We start from the raw sequence: 19,206 nt of genomic DNA, 5'->3' as shown, positions 1-19,206 counted from the left end.
ACAAACCCCTGAGGTGCCTTATTGCTATTATAAACTGGTTACCAAAATAATTAGAGCAGTAAAAATACATGTTTTGTCATACCCATGGTATATGGTCTGATATACCATGGCTTTCAACCAATCAGCATTCAGGGCTCGAACCACCCAATTTATAATAAACCACCCAGTTTATATAATAAAACACATTACATGTTTGGTTGGAAGTTGTGTGGAATGGTAGAGGTGTGGCAATTGAATGGGCCAATCACAAGCAACTATAAGGTCTACGCGAGAACAGGGCAGGGCCAGTTTGGCTCGTATCCACCAACCAGCATGTGCTGAGAACAAACACAGCTGCCTTCTCATGACGTAACAGGGTTTAATGGGTTATAAAAAAACTGCTGTTGTTCTTTTACAGCTGTATCGACTAGGAAGTCACGTGTTATCACGAGGTATCAGCACAAAAGGATTTCACCGGTTTTCCTAATCCAATTTTTACTATTTTATTTAAGGTAAACAAATTTATGTTCATAGGCCTGTCAAAAGTTTACTGATGGAGAATGTAAAGTTAAATTGTCACTCGTTATGCTTTGATAGTGTTATTTTTCTTGTATACTGGTTGGTGTTAGCATCAGATGTTGACTAACCTGTTGCCGTCTTGTTTTTCAGAATTTGTAGTATGTTTTTAGGATACATCGTTTTTGAACGTTTTTCTATGGAAGAAAAAGGCAATCAAATCATAGTTGAAAGTAATTTCGACCAGAGAGACGCCTTTAGAGAATCCTGATCTCTGTTTTCACAGTCCTGGTTCCCTTAAGTGACGGTAAAGTAGTCATAATATACAGGAACTGTATAACGTTTAACTTCAAGTTCTTTTGCCCGATCTCCAGATGTAATGACTACTTTTTTTGTTTAGATAAACAGTAAGTTGGAAGGTCTTCAACTTTTAATTGTATTATATTTCAACAATTTTAATATTGGCTTGCCTGTTACTTAGAAGTTCATTGTTTAGTTTTCCGGTCGCTACATTTTATCCCTGCACGCACGGTGTTGATCAAATGGGTTGCTCATTGCCTGCTTCAGCATAGCGTGAACAGGGTACAGCTCTCCCTTTGACTAGTTATTTCCTGTCAACCACTACTGAGTAGACCACAAAGTGAGGTCTGTTCCGAAAATTGAGTAGACCACAAAGTGAGGTCTGTTGAAACAAGTTTGCTGCCACTCCTGCATGTGCTTTGGCCCCTTAAGCCCAGTAGGTCAACTGTAGGCTCCCATAGTCTAGTCACTTGAGTCAACATACAATTGTGATTTGGCAACATGTCAGTGACAATTATGAATATTGCCATTGTAAAATTGTGTTGTCCCTCCTGTTTCAGAATTGGGTAGAGTTCCCTGTCTCGTCTTCACCTCATCAGTCTTCTTAAATCTTCACATTCCATTCATCTTGATAAAATGGTTGGCTTCAGACCTGCGGATGTGCCCCCAACCGCTGCTGTGAAGTTTATTGGTGCTGGAACAGCGGCCTGCATTGCTGACCTATTCACCTTTCCATTGGACACAGCCAAAGTCCGGCTACAGGTAAGCCTAAGGAGCATGTGTTTGTTGAAATGAACTGGTGGGGTCCTCTATTGTAGTATGATTTAATGGAGAATCCAAGCATTGCCCCCTTTAGCTGTTGGGGACCCAGGATGGTTACGACTGGTCACCGTTTCTCTGATGAAATCACCCAAAAGAACTCATTTGACAGGTCAAACGTGGTGAGCCATCATACTAAAAGGGATTAAGGGATGCTTGAGATTGCTGCTGCATCAATCATATTGTCTCTAACTCATTATTACTGTCTTGGGTCCACATTTGGGAACTTGGTTGGTCCACAAAATGATACCCAAATCCATTACTGACCCAAGATGACCCCTTTCATTTTTGGTTAATTGTATTCACCTCATTTTATTTTTCCAACATTAAAACTGACTTGTGCATTCTATTTCTTTCAATTTTGTCCCTCCTGACTTCCTTCCCCCAACTAAGTGGCCCAGGATGGTTAAGCCCTAGGAATTGGCAGGCCCTGGACCTAGCATTGTGGACTCTAGTGGCTGGATTCTCCTCCCACATCTGCCAGTGCTCCCTCCCCAGTGTCTGTTAAGTCTCTCCATGCCCCTTTCGTTCCGCACAGATCCAGGGAGAGGGAAAAGGTGCGGCAGCTGGTCATGGCACGGCAGTGCGGTATCGGGGTGTGTTTGGTACCATCACCACCATGGTGCGTACAGAGGGTGCCAGGAGCCTCTACAGCGGGCTGGTGGCAGGGCTCCAGAGGCAGATGAGCTTTGCCTCTGTCCGCATCGGCCTCTACGACTCTGTCAAGTCATTCTACACCAAAGGCTCTGACCGTGAGTACATGTCACATACTGTATATCAACCTCAACCTTTTTAAATTGATACTTATTCTCTATTGAATGTTACTCAAACTGTTCTGATTGCCCATTTCTCTCTTCAGATGTAGGGATTGGCAGTCGTCTGCTGGCGGGCTGTACCACTGGAGCCATGGCAGTCGCATTAGCCCAACCCACAGATGTGGTGAAGGTGCGCTTTCAGGCACAGACTAGTTCCTCTGGGCTAAACCGGCGTTACCATGGCACCATGGAGGCCTACAAGACCATTGCCAAGGAAGAGGGCATCCGTGGCCTGTGGAGAGGTGGTTGTTTGCTTTATCATAAGGATCATATGTGCCTTTGTCAAATGTTTTTGTCAGCAGTATTGCTAACATTTCCATCCCCACCTTGCAGGTACTGGCCCAAACATTGTCCGCAATGCTATCGTGAACTGCACTGAACTGGTTACATATGACTTAATCAAAGACCTACTTATTAGAAACACACCCCTGACTGGTGAGCCATTGCCTTGCCACATATTGTGCAGAATGACTGACTTTTAACTGTCATGCTTCCCTCTGGTATTGTGATGCCTCTCCTTAACCCATTCCATTCACCCAACAGATGACCTCCCCTGCCACTTCACATCTGCATTTGGTGCAGGATTCTGCACCACTGTGATTGCCTCTCCTGTGGATGTGGTGAAGACGCGATATATGAACTCTGCCCTCGGCCAGTACAGCGGCGCCCTCAACTGTGCTATTGCCATGGTGACCAAGGAGGGACCCCTTGCCTTCTACAAAGGGTAAGCCATGCGTTTTAGTTGCTACGGAGTAGTCTCCTGGCTTGGGTTGCAACACCTTCTCAATCAGTGGTTTATTCGGTGTTTCTGCTTGCTTTGTAACATTCATGAATGTCAAACAACCTGGTCCATTTATTTGAATTTTTGCCTGGATCTAAGTTGTCTCTATTCTCTCCCTACAGGTTCATGCCCTCTTTCCTCCGACTGGGCTCATGGAACGTGGTGATGTTTGTTACATATGAGCAGCTGAAACGTGCCATTATGGCTGCCCGCCAAAACTACACCACTCCTCTGTAGACCTGGCCATTGGTTGCAGTAGAGGGTGACCCTGTGCTGATGTTGTTGCTTTTTAAAATTTTATTCAACAACAAATGTGGCCCATGTAGTTTCCTTTTTAACTACTTTTCACTCACCTTTCACTCTAGTGTCTTTTTAAGTACTAACTTCTGACAATAAAATATATTTTTAAGTTGCTTCTCTTATGCAAATAACTTCACAATCTCACCTGTACCTACTGGCAAAGAACACCATTCTCAAATAGGGGTCCAAGGAAGGAGATTTGCAATTAGGCTGTATATAATGGCTGTTTTATTCAGAAAGCTAGAGCTTGGTTGATCAGGTGTTTCTTCTCCGCCGAGAGCTTTTGAGGGAAGTGAATGTCGAACTGGATGATGAGATCTCCTCTCTGGGAGGGATCCTGGGACAGAGGCATGCCTTCTCCAGACACCACTTTGCTGTATTTTGGACTGGGTGGGGAAGTGAGAATTTTAGCGTAGGTAATTTGAAGCTTTGACATACAAGAGCTGTACACTTGCACCTTTGTCAAATCATGTATGAATTACATCCTTTAATTACTTTATAAAACTGTATGATCATAGTTTAGTAATCTTACAACAAGCAGGGTAGTTGAGTATAGTAACATTTCCTAATCACAAATGGAATGGGCTTGGAACACTGCCAATTTGACTGGTACACTCAATGGCTGCCTGGTATTTTAATTTGGAATGTTACCAACTAATGCTTGATTGCCATGATAATGTAGACTTCATTCAAATGTATGGCTAAAATGTATTTTTAATGTCAGTTGGGTCAACATCTCATGCCTCATTGCATTAGCGGAAACAAGACTTCTCAGGGCAGGCCTGGTTGTAGTGGGATGTTTGTCAAATTAAATGTTTTGTTTACCCTTAACTTCTAACCTGCTACACGAGTCCCCAGTCAAAACCGGCAGACCTGCCCTGAGCAGCCTTGGTTCCCACTAATGTGATACAGCACAGAGCGAAGGGTGCGATTCCTGATTTTACTTCCTGGCATGTGTCTAGGTTCAAAATATACAGGTTAAAACATCCCATAACATTTTGCCACTATTCAAGGAACCAGCTTCTGCGTTCGGAATGACTGTGTGAATGGTAGCAGCACAAAGTGAAACTAAATCGTGGTGAATGTCAGTGAACAAATGGCATAACTGCTTTATTTAGTTATCTACGGCCATTTTATTGCTGGTCACGTTTTCAATGCTAATCCAGCCATGGCTTTGGTCTCTTGGATTTGTTTGTCTTCAACCTAGGCATGGGTACACTCTTTCCCCCCCCCCCCCCCCCAATACAGTAAAAGCACTACTCACTGCACAATGTCATTGATGGGGATACTGAGTATCCTGTCATCTAGTGTCTTCACTTCAACAGCGAATCCAGTCAAAGCCTGTGGGAAGAGGAATATTGTGCGTTGAAAGACCTCAATGCTGAAGTATTTCGGAAGAAAAATAGATCTTCTACTCTACATTGGAGACATTTTGCCTGAAAAAGTATTGCTGAGATAACATGCTTAAGACTTAGTAACCAAGTCGGAACACAATGGTTCCACAGTAGATCTGCAAGAAATGATTCTTTAGTGACCCATTTTGACCTGGACAAAGCATCAGGTGACTCTTTGTAGGGACTTGCAGTGAGTTAAACAAAGCAGACTATTGAGTGAAACATGTTCTCTGTACTTTCCCTCCAGGGTCAGACTTGGATTTTCTCACCTTCTCCAGAGAGATCTGGGCTGTAAAGACCAGGTCATTGTGTTGCCTTGCAAACCGGGGATGACTCTTCTGCCGCACAATGAACACAATATCTGCAGGAATACTGTTGGGTCCCTGGGAGAAACAACCAGCTAAATGTGTTTACAATTTTGCAATTAAACACTGGAGTGATAGATGTGCAGAAGATGAATGTGCAAGTAGAGATCATGGGGTGTAAAGGTGCAAAAAGAGATAAATAACAGTGTGGGGATGAAGTAGTTGGATGGGCTATTTACAGATGGGCTATGTGCAGTGATCTGTGAGCTGCTCTGACAGCTGGTGCTTAAAGTTAGTGAGGGAGATATGGGTCTCCAGCTTCAGTGATTTTTGCAATTCTTTCCAGTCACAGGCCGCAGAGAACTGGAATGAAATGCTGCCAAACGAGGAATTGGCTTTGGGGGTGACCAGTGAAATATACCTGCTGGAGCGCAAGCTATGGGTGAGTGCTGCTGTGGTTACCAGTGAGCTGAGATATGGCGGGGCTTTACCTAGTAAAGACTTATAGATGACCTGGAGCCAGTTCCTTTGGCGACAAATATGAAGCGAGGGTCAGCCAACGAGAGCATACAGGTCGCAGGGGTGGGCAGTTTATGGGGCTTTGGTGACAAAACGGATGGCACTGTGATAGACTGCATCTAATTTGCTGAGTAGAGTGTTGGATGCTATTTTGTAAATTACATCGCCGGATCGGCAGGATTGTCAGTTTTACGAGGGTAAGTTTGGCAGCATGAGTGAATGATGCTTTGTTGCGAAATAGGAAGCAGATTCTAGATTTAATTTTGGATTGGGGATTCTTAATGTTGGGGCGGCAGGGTAGCCTAGTGGTTAGAGTGTTGGACTAGTAACCTGGATGTTTGCAAGTTCAAACCCCCGAGCTGACAAGGTACAAATCTGTCATTCTGCCCCTGAACAGGCAGTTAACCCACTGTTCCTAGGCAGTCATTGTAAATAAGAATTTGTTCTTAACTGACTTGCCTAGTTAAATAAAGGTAAAAATGTGAGTCTGGAAGGAGAGTTCACAGTCTACCCAGACCCATAGGTATTTGTAGTTGTCCACATATTCTACGTCAACCGTCCAGAGTAGTGATGCTGGGCAGGTGCAATCAGTTGAAGAGCATGCATTTAGTTTTACTTGCATTTAAGAGCAGTTGGAGGCCACGGAAGGAGAGTTGTATGGCATTGAAGCTCATCTGGAGGTTAGTTAACACAGTGTCCAAAGAAGGGCCAGAAGTATGCAGAATGGTGTCATCTGTGTAGAGGTGGATCAGAGAATCACCAGCAGCAAAAGCGATCACTGATGTATACAGAGAAAAGAGTCGGCCCGAGAATTGAACCCAGTGGCACCCCCATAGAGACTGCCAGAGGTCCGGACAACAGGTTCTCCGATTTGATACACTGAACTCTGTCTGAGAAGTAGTTGGTGAACCAGGCGAGGCAGTCATTTGAGAAACCAAGGCTGTCGAGTCTGCCGATAAGAATGTGGTGATTGACAGAGTCGAAAGCCTCGACCAGGTCAATGAATACAGCTGCACAGTATTGTCTCTTATTGATGCCGGTTATGATATCGTTTGGGACCTTGAGTGTGGCTGAGGTGCACCCATGACCAGCTCGGAAACCAGATTTCATAGCAGAGAAGGTATGATGGGATTCGAAATGGTCAGTGATCTGTTTGTTAACTTGGCTTTCGAAGACCTTAGAAAGGCAGTGTAGGATAGATATAGGTCTGTAGCAGTTTGGGTCTAGAGTGTCTCCCCCTTTGAAAAGGGGGATGGCCGCAGCAGCTTTCCAATCTTTGGGGATCTCAGACGATACGAAAGAGAGGTTGAACAGGCTAGTAATAGGGGTTGCAACAATTTAGGCTGATAATTTTAGAAAGAGAGGGTCCAGATTGTCTAGCCCTGCTGATTTGTAGGGGTCCAAATTTTGCAGTTCGTTCAGAACATCAGCTATCTGGATTTGGGTGAAGGAGAAATGGGGGACGTTTGGGCAAGTTGCTTTGGGGTGTGCAGTGCTGTTGACCAGGGTAGGGGTGGCCAGGTGGAAAGCATGGCCAGCCGTAGAAAAATGCTTGTTGAAATTCTCAATTATTGTGGATTTATCGGTGGTGACAGTGTTTCCCAGCATCAGTGCTTCCCAGCCTCTGTGCAGTGGGCAGCTGGGAGGAGGTGCTCTTATTCTCCATGGACTTTACAGTGTCCCAGAACTTTTTGGAGTTTGTGCTGCAGGAAGCAAATTTCTGTTTGAAAAAGCTAGCCTTTGCTTTCCTAACTGCCTGTATATTGGTTCCTAATTGGTTCCTAACTTCCATGAAAAGTTGCATATCACGGGGGCTATTTGATGCTAATGCCGTACGCCACAGGATGTTTTTGTGATGTTCAATGGCAGTCAGGTCTGGAGTAAACCACGGGCTATATCTGTTCCTGTTTTTTTATTTTATTGAATGGGGCATGCTTATTTAAGATTGTGAGGAAAGCACTTTTAAAGAGTAACCAGACATATTCTACTGACGGAATGAGGTCAATATCCTTCCAGGATACCCGGGCCAGGTCGATTAGAAAGGCCTGCTCGCTGAATTGTTTTAGGGAGCGTTTGACAGTGATGAGGGGTGGTTGTTTGACCGCAGACCCATTAACGGACGACAAAAGCAAAAGGCAGTGACCGCTGAGATCCTGGTTGAAGACAGCAAAGGTGTATTTGGAGGGCAGGTTGGTTAGGATGATATCTATGAGGGTGCCTGTGTTTTTACAGATTTGGGGTTGTACCTGGTAGGTTCATTGATACTTTGTGTGAGATTGAGGGCATCAAGTTTAGATTGTAGGATGGCCGGGGTGTTAAGCATGTCCCAGTTTAGGTCACCTAACAGCACGAGCTCTGAAGATAGATGGGGGGCAATGGTGTCCAGGGCACAGCTGGGGCAGAAGGTGGTCTATAGCAAGTTCTCTCTCACGTCACCCCGCTCCTCCGCTCTCTCCACTGGCTTCCAGTTGAAGCTCGCATCCGCTACAAGACCATGGTGCTTGCCTACGGAGCTGTGAGGGGAACGGCACCTCAGTACCTCCAGGCTCTGATCAGGCCCTACACCCAAACAAGGGCACTGCGTTCATCCATCCATTATTATTATTATATATTATCCACCTCTGGCCTGCTCGCCTCCCTACCACTGAGGAAGTACAGTTCCCGCTCAGCCCAGTCAAAACTGTTCGCTGCTCTGGCCCCCCAATGGTGGAACAAACTCCCTCACGACGCCAGGACAGCGGAGTCAATCACCACCTTCCGGAGACACCTGAAACCCCACCTCTTTAAGGAATATCTAGGATAGGATAAGTAATCCCTCTCACCCCCCCCCTTTAAGATTTAGATGCACTATTGTAAAGTGACTGTTCCACTGGATGTCATAAGGTGAATGCACCAATTTGTAAGTCGCTCTGGATAAGAGCGTCTGCTAAATGACTTAAATGTAAATGTAAATAGCAAGCGGCAACGGTGAGAGACTTGTTTCTGGAAAGGTGGATTTTTAAAAGTAGAAGCTCAAATTGTTTGGGCACAGACCTGGATAGTAAGACAACTCTGCAGGCTATCTCTGCAGTAGATGTGCCTTGTTAGCAGCGCATCCATTCACCACTCTGTCCAGCGGGAAACTCTGCATAGTTGAAGTGTACCTATGATGAGAATTACAGGCCTCGCTCATCTTTTTAAGTGGGAGAACTTGCACAATTGGTGGCTGACTAAATACTTTTTTGCCCCACTGTATGTGCTCTTTACGACCGTTACGACACCATTCACCTAGACGGTAAACGTCCACTCCAGCTATCGACTGTGCAATCTCTTCAGGGCATTGGTCCTGTAAATGTCAAAGTCTTTGGAGAAGTTCACCTGTCCATTCAGGTTGGTACCAGCACAGTGAGTGTTAACACGGAGAACACCGAAGCCATCCTTGGTCATCCATTCCTGGAGCAGGTACAGGCACAGGCACGCCTTGATTTTGGCAGCCAGAGGTTTGTACTGTTTGGTGAGCAGGTGCCCTACTTCAACTCGAAGAACAGACCGAAGGTGTCTGTCATAAGAATAGCATGCACAGCCATCTTGAATCATGATGTGAGAACATCGTGCCGGGGAATGCACACTTCCGGGAACCTGTCAGAGGATGACGTGGTGCTGAGCCCAACTAAAGGATTCATTGAGAAGCATAGTCTTCTGGTGGCACAGGTTGTGGTTGACGCACAGGCCAATAATCAAATCCCCATCAGGCTCTACAACCCAGGAACAGAGTCTGTGAAAGTAAAGAAGGGTGCTATCGCCGGAGTCTTCCAGGCAGCAGATGTTGATCAGGCCACTGATATTTCTTCCATGTCACCAAAAACTAGTCTCGTCTCCCCAGCGGTTCCTGCTCACTTACAGTCGGTGTATATGGAGAGCTCTACTGTGCTAAGTACAGACGAATGTTGTCATGGCATGCAAAAAGGACCAGACATATCATCTATGTGTGGACTACAGGGCTCTAAATGAGTGTACTATTAAGGATGCATATCCACTCGTATCCAAGGCACTCTAGATACCCTGTCAATGGCCAAATGGTTTAGCACTTTGGACTTAGCGTCAGGCTACTGGCATCATCATCCTGGGAAGGGATGTCACAGAGATACTCCAACGCCTGGCACAAGTGTTCGATCGGCTACGCCAAGCCAAACTGAAATTTAAACCCTCCAAGTGCTGTTTCTTCCGCCGACAGGTGTTTTCCAAACACGGCATCGCCACAGATCCCAGAAAATTCTGAAAGTCCAAGAATGGTCACAGCCTACCTGTTTCAGAAGTCCGTCAGCCTGGCCTCGTACTACTGACGATTTGTCAAACATTTTGCTGCTGTAGCCAAGCCCCTTCATGAGCTTACAAAGAAGCATGCTCATTTCCGATGAACGCCAGAGTGCCAGGAGGCGTTCAAAGAATTAAATAAGATACTCACCACCACGCTCGTCTTGGGCTATCCACTCAATGGTGCTTTGCTGGTGACACTGTCGGCAATTTATTTAGAATTCAAGGCACACTTAACCAGCATGGCTACCACAGCATTATGCAGTGATACGCCATCCCATCTGGTTTGCGCTTAGTGGGACTATCATTTGTTTATCAACAGGACAATGACCCAAAACACACCCTCAGACTGTGTAAGCACTATTTGACCAAGAAGGAGAGTGATGGGGTGCTGCATCAGATGACCTGGCATCCACAATCACCCGGCCTGGAATTTGGAATGAGTTGGACCTCAAAGTGAAGGAAAAGCAGCCAACAAGTTCACAGCATATGTGGGAACTCCTTCAAGAATGTTGGAAAAGCATTCCAGGTGACTTCCTCATGAAGCTGGTTGAGAGAATGCAAAGAGTGTGCAAAGCTGTCATCAAGGCAAAGTGTGGCTACTTTGAAGAATCTAAAATATATTTTAATTTAATATTTGTTTGGTTACTACATGATTCCATATGTGCTTTTCATAGTTTTGATGTCTTCACCATCATTTTTACGATGTAGAAAATATATATTTTTTAACTTTCAAAAACTTGAATGAGTAGGTGTGTCCAAACGTTTGACTGGTACTGTATATAGTTTCTTATTAACTCTTATTTTCTGAAAATGGCATTGTTAGTTAAGGGCTTGTAATTAAGCATTGCACGGTAAGGTCATGTTGTATTCAAATAACATTTGATTTGAACTAAGGGCATTTTACACTGTCAGAATTCACTTTCATGTCATTATGTGTTGGAACATCATGGGGGGCCTACAATGTAGTGAAATATAAAGACAATTTGAATATAAAGACAATTGAATATTATGTACACTGAAAAAATATATAAACACAACATGCAACAATGTTAAATATTTTACTGAGCTACAGTTCATTTAAGGAAGTCAGTCAATTTAAGTAAATTAATTAGGCCCTAATCGATGGATTTCACATGTCTGGGCAGGGGTGCAGCCATGGGTGGGCCTGGGAGGGCATAGGCCCACCCACTTGGGAGCCAGGGATTTATTACAGACCGAAATACTCCTCAGTTTCATCAGCTGTCTGGGTGGCTGGTCTCAGACGATCCCGCAGGTGAAGAAGCCGGATGCGGAATTCCTGGGCTGGCGTGATTACACATGGTCTGCGGTTCTGAGGCTGGTTGGACGTACTGCCAAATCCTCTAAAATGACGTTGGAGGCGGCATATGGTAGAGAAATGAACATTCAATTCTCTGGCAATAGATCTGGTGTACATTCCTGCAGTCAGCATGCCAATTGCACACTCCATCACAATTTGAGACATCTGTGGCATTGTGTTGTGTGACAAAACAGCACATTTTAGAATGGCCTTTTATTGAACCCAACAGAAGGTGCACTTATGTAATACTCAAGCTGTTTAATCAGTCTCTTAATATGCCACACCTGTCAGGTAGATATATTTTCTTGGCAAAGGAGAAATGCTCACTAACAGGGATGTAAACAAATTTGTGCACAACATTTTAGAGAAATAAGCTATTTGTGCATATGGACAATTTCTGGGATCATTATTTCAGCTCATGAATGATGTGACCGACACTTTACATGTTGCGTTTATATTTTTTGTTCAGTGTAGTTTACCAAGCTAGCAATTACTTCACACTGGAAAAGGTTAAGCTACACTAAAGCTACCCTTTAGTGTAAAATAACATAGTTTGAAAAAGTAGTTCATGAAATGATATGTATATCGGACATTTCAAAGACAACTTTGATGCAAGAACAGATCAGTTTGGGGTCATATGTTAACAGAATGCCTATTAAAGACAAATAATGTTTCAATTGAGAATTAGGAATTAGGCAGGTCTGAAGCCAAAAAAGAAAGGAAATGATTGCCTACTAAACACTACCTAGATATGAATTGTGATTAACTACCACCAAGTTATCACTACTCCCCAACACTGGTGGCTAAGTTATATCTATAGAAGATAAACACAGACACTCCGCACACGACTAGATATTTACGTGTACAAACATTAATGTGGCAGGTTGGAGCCCCTGAGGAAACTAACGCCTGATGATTATCTTACCTGATCACCCTCCTTTGGGAATGTTATCCTAGTGTCTTCATTCCATCCTGGTTTTACAATGATAGTCAATATTTTGTCCTTGATACTGGATGTGTGTCCATCTTCATTCATGACCTGGTTCAGAGATTGAGCAAATTTACACTGAATCTGATACTGGTTACCTGAAGTAAGCAGTACGGCATCTGAGCAGAATAACAATGTTTAAAGTTAGAGCTTTTTTAAAAAAAATACTCAATATAGGCCTATAGGTACGTTGATTGAAGGACATCTCAACACTCATCAGGCAGCGTAGCCTAGTGGTTAGAGCGTTGGACTAGTAACCGGAAGGTTGCGAGTTCAAACCCCTGAGCTGACAAGGTACAAATCTGTCGTTCTGCCCCTGAACAGGCAGTTAACCCACTGTTCCCAGGCCGTCATTGAAAATAAGAATATGTTCTTAACTGACTTGCCTGGTTAAATAAAGGTCAAATAAATTATGATCCCATCTTACCCTACGAGATATTTTGATCTTTTTGGTACATCCATAGAAGAGGTCTTCCAAGGCCAAGTAAAGGTCCCTTTCAATGGGGGAGTCTTGTGTTTTCACTCCTCTTCCTCGCAGGCCTCCAAACCCAATGGCCACTTCATTCCCATCTTTCATGTGGAAGTCTGAAGAGGGAAGCATTATCATGCAAGATAAGAGTAGTCATTACTATGGAGATCATTTAGATAATTAAAATAAATAAAACTTATATAAAGAAAATACTGAATGTTCTTTTTCCTACCTGCGAATGGGTTGTCACCTCCAAAAAACTGCCTGAATATCTTGTCTGGGTTTCCATGGTAGATGTATCTTGATGTCCAAGCTCCAGTCTCCCCAGACTGAAGTGGGATACCTCCTTTCAGACCCTCTTCTCCAAACTTGTCATAGGTTGCCTTTTTTCGAGCTGAAAAATAAATATTGTGGACCTATCATTTTATGTGACCTGACGTCTCTGAAGATTTCCCCAAACAGCACCGAACTGATCGTGGCAGCGGCTACACTGATGATTGTTGTAACGTTTACTTACGGTCACTCAAAACATCATAGGCCTCGGCAAGTTGATTGAATTTTTCATAGGCACCCTGTTTGCTGTTTGTGTGAGGATGGTACTTCAAGGCAAGTCGTCGGTATCTACAGGGGCAAAAAAATACAGCTAAGCATTGTTGTTTTTATGAAAACGTATCTAGTAGGCTAGCTAATGTAATGTATGTAAAAATGTTTTAGCTTTTGTCATTTTGAGACAAAGATAAAAAAGTAACTAATCTTACGATTTTTTTATGTCTGCATCTGTTGCATTTCTATTTATCTCCAATGCTGCATAATAATCCCTCCCCATTGTCGATTAAAATAAAATGTGTAATATGAAAAGATAAACAAATATAGAAAGCTAACTAGCTAACTAGCTAACAGTAACTAGCTAACGTTACTGTTAGCTAGGTCTTACAGTAAGAAAATAAAAACATGGGATGGACAATTGTTTGCGGTTTGTGTATTTGGTTGCCATAGATGCGCGACGCTTTAAATGTATTTATTGGGAGTTGCCGATGGATGGCGCCAAATCAAAGGTTACAACCCCTGTAGTCACCGTGCACCTTCGCCTCTAACTCTTTCACAACACATACCGAAGCACTGTCAGCCAGGCCATGAACACGTCAGCCGCTGGTTGTGCTTTATCTACGCAATCAGGCAATAAACCACCGTTAATCCATTGATAAATAAATAAATTGATAACAAAATCCTTATCAATGCTCTAGAGTGAAAAGTTATATCATGCAACTGCCAAAAGTTCAGAGAACACATTACTAACACTCAAAACACTCCATTACCTGAACAATTCGCTCATGGGTATTGAGGATGGCGTCTACATACATCTTGGTCGGTCCCTTGCTCCGGCATGACCATGACTTCTGTGCTCTTAGTGGGCAATGCATAGCTGAGATGAGGAGAATAGTTAGTTCATCCCTTTAAGGTTTGTTAATTAATCAATAAATAAAATACCTTGGATGATGTAATCCCATGCTATGCAAGAGGGCCAAATATGTGCCTCCTATTGAAGCATTATGAACTTTGCAACAGACATGGATATTTGGGCCATAAAATCACTGAGCAAAAAAAGGCAAGCATGATGTAAAATGTGAACCTGGTATTACACCTGATTATAGGCTACTAAAGCCAACAACGTATCGCTGCACCACAGTTTTATTGAAAACAGTGTTAAAAAAACTGCTCTGATGTTCACATGCTGATATTTAACCAACAGATGTCACTAATGTGCATTGTGAACAGATAAAAAACCTCAGAGTAATGAACTCTTTTTCAGGCACAATTTGGTGAATGCGCTGAAAGCCTTCAGAAATCCTCAGTTCCCCATCACTAATATAATCCCTTCATAAGGCTTTCCTATAAAGTCTAAATGTATAATACACATAGTAGTACTTATTATTGAATTTTGGGGGAGGACTTACCCTGAATCTGAAGTTTATCTGATACCGATGCCCTTAAAATAAAATTAACAGACATCAAGAGGTAGCTAGCTACCACCCATAGTCTAAAAGTATTTGGTTTAGAATAATAATACATTATTTCAAATTGAAATAGGAATGTAATGAAGTAAAGAAAGTTGTCAAAAATATAAATAATAAATTACAGATCCCCCCCACCCCCGAAAATACTTAAGTAGTACTTTAAAGTATCTTTACTTAAGTACTTTACATTACTGGACAGGACCTTATGGTGCTTTGAAGACAAACGGGAACTTGAAAAAACGAGGTCAGTCATGACATCAGTGATCTCTATAGGTCGGAAAGTAGGAGCTCTAGAAAGATGGCCGAGTTTCCGGCTTAGAATTTCGAGTTGGATAACCATTCAAAACTATTTATTTTCCTGTCGGAGCGCATTTTCCCCCGAGTTCACGGTTGTCTTGAACGCACTTGAAGTCGGAGATTTACGAGTTTCCGTTGTTTTGAACACTGCAAGAGCCACTGCATCAACTCATTTACATTTTTTTTTAAGTCATTCAGCAGACGCTCTTATCCAGAGCGACTTACAAACTCCCCTTTCATCTGTGACAGAGACCTTCTCGGATGTGTATTTTACATTCCCATGGAAAAACTTCGCCTCTTCCTCCCTGGCCCAAATAATACATGGAATTTAATGAAATATCCAAAATTAGGACGCGAGAACTAAACACAAAAGCAGCAAGCCACGTTTTAATGTACAGGTTCCCATTACGAAATATATTTAAGCAATAAGGGCCGAGGAGGTGTGGTACATGGCCAATAAATATACCACGACTAAGGGCTGTTCATAAGCGCGACGCATCACGGAGTGCCTGGATACAGCCCTTAGCCGTGGTATATTTGTCATACACTACAAACCCCGAGGTGCCTTATTGCTATTATAAACTGGTTACCAACGTAATTAGAGCAATGAAATTAAATGTTTAGTCATACACGTTGTATACGGTCTGATACACCACAGCTGTCAGCCAATCAGCACTCAGGGCTCGAACCGCCCAGTTTATAATACCGGATATATCATATATTGGAAGGTTTGTGGGCCATAATGACATAATTTACACCACTGCATTGGATGCCACAATTGCATTGTATTGGTGGAGCCGTGTCTGTCGTCGTAAAAAATTAGGTTGTGACAAACTTCCTCTGAAACAGCTAGCGAGTGGGAGTGCTACCAGTGTGTTGTGAACAACTTTAGCGTGAGCAACAACTATTGAATCGGCAGTTCACCTTCAAAATAAAAGTAATCCATGGAAACTGATGCAAACGGATAAAACTAGTGGAATGATGCCACAACTGGACTAGATAATGCTAAAGGTTGGGATGTAAATGACAATTACTCGTTAATTTGACAAAAAAACATGTACAAATATTTTGCAATAAAAGTGGATGTATTTGAATTCAGAATTACATTGGGGCATACATATATGCGCTGTTCAGCCTAACCTATGGATTGTGCATCCATGAAATGGTTAAATGGTTTATCAGCCTATTCAGTGACAGCCACATAACATACATGTGAAGAGTTTCCACAGATATTAGTGTCTTAGCTCTTATTGCGGAATTCTAAAACCACTGAAATTAGCAACATTAAGCTCATTCTTTAAAAGTAACTTCCTCACCATTTTAGAGAAGCATGCTCCGTTCAAAAAATGCAGAACTAAGAACAGATACAGCCCTTGGTTCACTCCAGACCTGACTGCCCTCGACCAGCACAAAAACATCCTGTGGCGGACTGCAATAGCATCGAATAGTCCCCGCAATATGCAACTATTCAGGGAAGTCAGGAACCAATACACGCAGTCAGTCAGGAAAGCAAAGGCCAGCTTCTTCAGGCAGAAATTTGCATCCTGTAGCTCTAACTCCAAAAAGTTCTGGGACACTGTAAAGTCCATGGAGAACAAGAGCACCTCCTCCCAGCTGCCCACTGCACTGAAGCCAGGTAACACGGTCACCACCGATAAATCCATGATTATCGAAAAGTTCAACAAGCATTTCTCAACGCTTCCTCCTGGCTACTCCAACCTCGGCCAACAGCTCCGTTCTCCCCCCTCCCCCCCGCAGCTACCCGCCCAAGCCTCTCCAGGTTCTCCTTTACCCAAATCCAGATAGCAGATGTTCTGAAAGAGCTGCAAAACCTGGACCCGTACAAATCAGCTGGGCTTGACAATCTGGACCCTCTATTTCTGAAACTATTTGCCGCCATTGTCTCAACCCCTATTACCAGCCTGTTCAACCTCTCTTTCATATCGTCTGAGATCCCCAAGGATTGAAAAGCTGCCGCAGTCATCCCACTCTTCAAAGGGGGAGACACCCTGGACCCAAACTGTTACAGACCTATATCCATCCTGCCCTGCCTATCTAAGGTCAAGCCAAGTCAACAAACAGGTCACTGACCATCTCGAATCCCACCGGACCTTCTCCGCTGTGCAATCTGGTTTCTGAGCCGGTCACGGGTGCACCTCAGTCACGCTCAAGGTACTAAACGATATCATAACCGCCATCAATAATAGACAGTACTGTGCAGCCGTCTTCATCGACCTTGCCAAAGCTTTCGACTCTGTCAATCACCATATTCTTATCGGCAGACTCAGTAGCCTCGGGTTTTCTAATGACTGCCTTGCCTGGTTCACCAACTACTTTGCAGACAGAGTTCAGTGTGTCAAATCGGAGGGCATGCTGTCCGGTCCTCTGGCAGTTTCTATGGGGGTGCCACAGGGTTCAATTCTCAGGCCGACTCTTTTCTTGGTATATATCAATGATGTTGCTCTTGCTGCGGGCGATGTCCTGATCCACCTCTACGCAGACGACACCATTCTGTATACTTCCGGCCTGTCCTTGGACACTGTGCTATCTAACCTCCAAACGAGCTTCAATGCCATACAACACTCCTTCCGTGGCCTCCAACTGCTCTTAAACGCTAGTAAAACCAAATGCATGCTTTTCAACCGTTCCCTGCCTGCACCCGCCCGCACGCCCGACTAGCATCACCACCCTGGATGGTTCCGACCTAGAATATGTGGACATCTATAAGTACCTAGGTGTCTGGCTAGACTGTAAACTCTCCTTCCAGACTCATATCAAACATCTCCAATCTAAAATCAAATCTAGAGTCGGCTTTCTATTCCACAACAAAGCCTCCTTCACTCACGCCGCCAAACTTACCCTAGTAAAACTGACTATCCTACCGATCCTCGACTTTGGCGATGTCATCTACAAAATAGCTTCCAATACTCTACTCAGCAAACTGGATGCAGTTTATCACAGTGCCATCCATTTTGTTACTAAAGCACCTTATACCACCCACCACTCCGACCTGTATGCTCTAGTCGGCTGGCCCTAGCTACATATTCGTCGCCAGACCCACTGGCTCCAGGTCATCTACAAGTCCATGCTAGGTAAAGCTCCGCCTTATTTCAGTTCACTGGTCACGATGGCAACACCCACCCGTAGCACATGCTCCCGCAGGTGCATCTCACTGATCATCCCTAAAGCCAACACCTCATTTGGCCGCCTTTCGTTCCAGTTCTCTGCTGCCTGTGACTGGAACGAATTACAAAAATCGCTGAAGTTGGAGACTTTTATCTCCCTCACCAACTTCAAACATCAGCTATCTGAGCAGCTAACTGATCGCTGCAGCTGTACATAGTCTATCGGTAAATAGCCCACCCAATTTTACCTACCTCATCCCCATACTGTTTATATTTATTTACTTTTCTGCTCTTTTGCACACCAATATCTCTACCTGTACATGACCATCTGATCATTTATCACTCCAGTGTTAATCTGCAAAATTTTAATTATTCGCCTACCTCCTCATGCCTTTTGTACACAATGTATATAGACTTTTTTTTCTACTGTTATTGACTTGTTAATTGTTTACTCCATGTGTAACTCTCTGTTGTCTGTTCACACTGCTATGCTTTATCTTGGCCAGGTCGCAGTTGCAAATGAGAACTTGTTCTCAACTAGCCTACCTGGTTAAATAAAGGTGAAAAAAACACACACAAAAAACAGTCAACCTATGTGCATTGAACATTCATATTGTTTACTCCATGTGTAACTCTGTGTTGTTGTTTGTGTCACACTGCTTTGCTTTATCTTGGCCAGGTCGCAGTTGCAAATGAGAACTTGTTCTCAACTAGCCTACCTGGTTAAATAAAAAAATATTGCACTGTACAGCCTAATCTATGGTTTGTGCACCCATGAAAATGGGCTATCAGCCTACTGAGTGACACTCAAAACACAACAATGTAGAGTTTACACTAATATTAGTCACTTAAACAGTTTTTTGTCAAATTAACTAATAATGGTCTTTTTCAACCTTGTTTAGCATTATCTAGGCCAATTCTGGCATGATTCTACTCTTTTTTTTAAAAATCAGTTTGCATGATCAATTGG

General features: G+C 43.4%; 2 protein-coding genes across 5 annotated transcripts; one reads left to right on the top strand and one right to left on the bottom strand.

Annotated features, from left to right (window-relative positions):
* Positions 1-59: 59 nt before the first annotated feature.
* On the bottom strand, positions 60-15,614 carry dnajb13 (DnaJ heat shock protein family (Hsp40) member B13). Of its 3 annotated transcripts, XM_046304049.1 has the most exons (9): positions 14,755-15,614; positions 14,116-14,222; positions 13,317-13,420; positions 13,032-13,193; positions 12,758-12,915; positions 12,268-12,381; positions 5,174-5,287; positions 4,775-4,851; positions 60-3,896 (listed from the first exon to the last, which is right to left on the bottom strand). In XM_046304049.1, the coding sequence occupies exons 2-9, from the start codon at positions 14,130-14,132 to the stop codon at positions 3,743-3,745; spliced, it is 900 nt and encodes a 299-aa protein (XP_046160005.1). In that variant the 5' UTR covers positions 14,133-14,222; positions 14,755-15,614; the 3' UTR covers positions 60-3,742. The 3 variants fall into 3 exon arrangements, with proteins under 3 accessions (XP_046160005.1, XP_046160004.1, XP_046160003.1); XM_046304048.1 differs by having other exon boundaries at positions 14,116-15,614; XM_046304047.1 differs by lacking the exons at positions 14,116-14,222; positions 14,755-15,614 and adding an exon at positions 13,558-13,760.
* ucp2 (uncoupling protein 2) lies at positions 330-3,623 on the top strand. 2 transcript variants are annotated; one of them, XM_046304050.1, is made up of 8 exons: positions 330-491; positions 649-802; positions 1,356-1,557; positions 2,153-2,366; positions 2,474-2,671; positions 2,763-2,864; positions 2,973-3,153; positions 3,333-3,623. In XM_046304050.1, the coding sequence occupies exons 3-8, from the start codon at positions 1,432-1,434 to the stop codon at positions 3,445-3,447; spliced, it is 936 nt and encodes a 311-aa protein (XP_046160006.1). In that variant the 5' UTR covers positions 330-491; positions 649-802; positions 1,356-1,431; the 3' UTR covers positions 3,448-3,623. The 2 variants fall into 2 exon arrangements, with proteins under 2 accessions (XP_046160006.1, XP_046160008.1); XM_046304052.1 differs by having other exon boundaries at positions 649-902.
* Positions 15,615-19,206: the final 3,592 nt, after the last annotated feature.

Source organism: Oncorhynchus gorbuscha, linkage group LG16, assembly GCF_021184085.1.
Source record: "Oncorhynchus gorbuscha isolate QuinsamMale2020 ecotype Even-year linkage group LG16, OgorEven_v1.0, whole genome shotgun sequence".
NCBI lineage: Eukaryota > Metazoa > Chordata > Actinopteri > Salmoniformes > Salmonidae > Oncorhynchus > Oncorhynchus gorbuscha.
The sequence above is the reverse complement of the archived record's forward strand: the minus strand, read 5'-3'. Positions and strand labels throughout refer to the sequence as shown.

Bases quoted from the DNA above. Each gene is read 5' to 3' on its own strand.
- ucp2 (XM_046304050.1), top strand. From the start codon at position 1,432: ATGGTTGGCTTCAGACCTGCGGATGTGCCCCCAACCGCTGCTGTGAAG. The intron at 2,367-2,473 runs GTGAGTACATGT...TTCTCTCTTCAG, and splicing joins CTACACCAAAGGCTCTGACC to ATGTAGGGATTGGCAGTCGT. The intron at 2,865-2,972 runs GTGAGCCATTGC...TTCACCCAACAG, and splicing joins TAGAAACACACCCCTGACTG to ATGACCTCCCCTGCCACTTC.
- dnajb13 (XM_046304047.1), bottom strand. From the start codon at position 13,625: ATGGGGAGGGATTATTATGCAGCATTGGAGATAAATAGAAATGCAACA. The intron at 4,852-5,173 runs GTGAGAAAATCC...CTCTTCCCACAG, and splicing joins CCCAGATCTCTCTGGAGAAG to GCTTTGACTGGATTCGCTGT. The intron at 3,897-4,774 runs GTGAGTAGTGCT...TTCCCCACCCAG, and splicing joins CCCATCAATGACATTGTGCA to TCCAAAATACAGCAAAGTGG.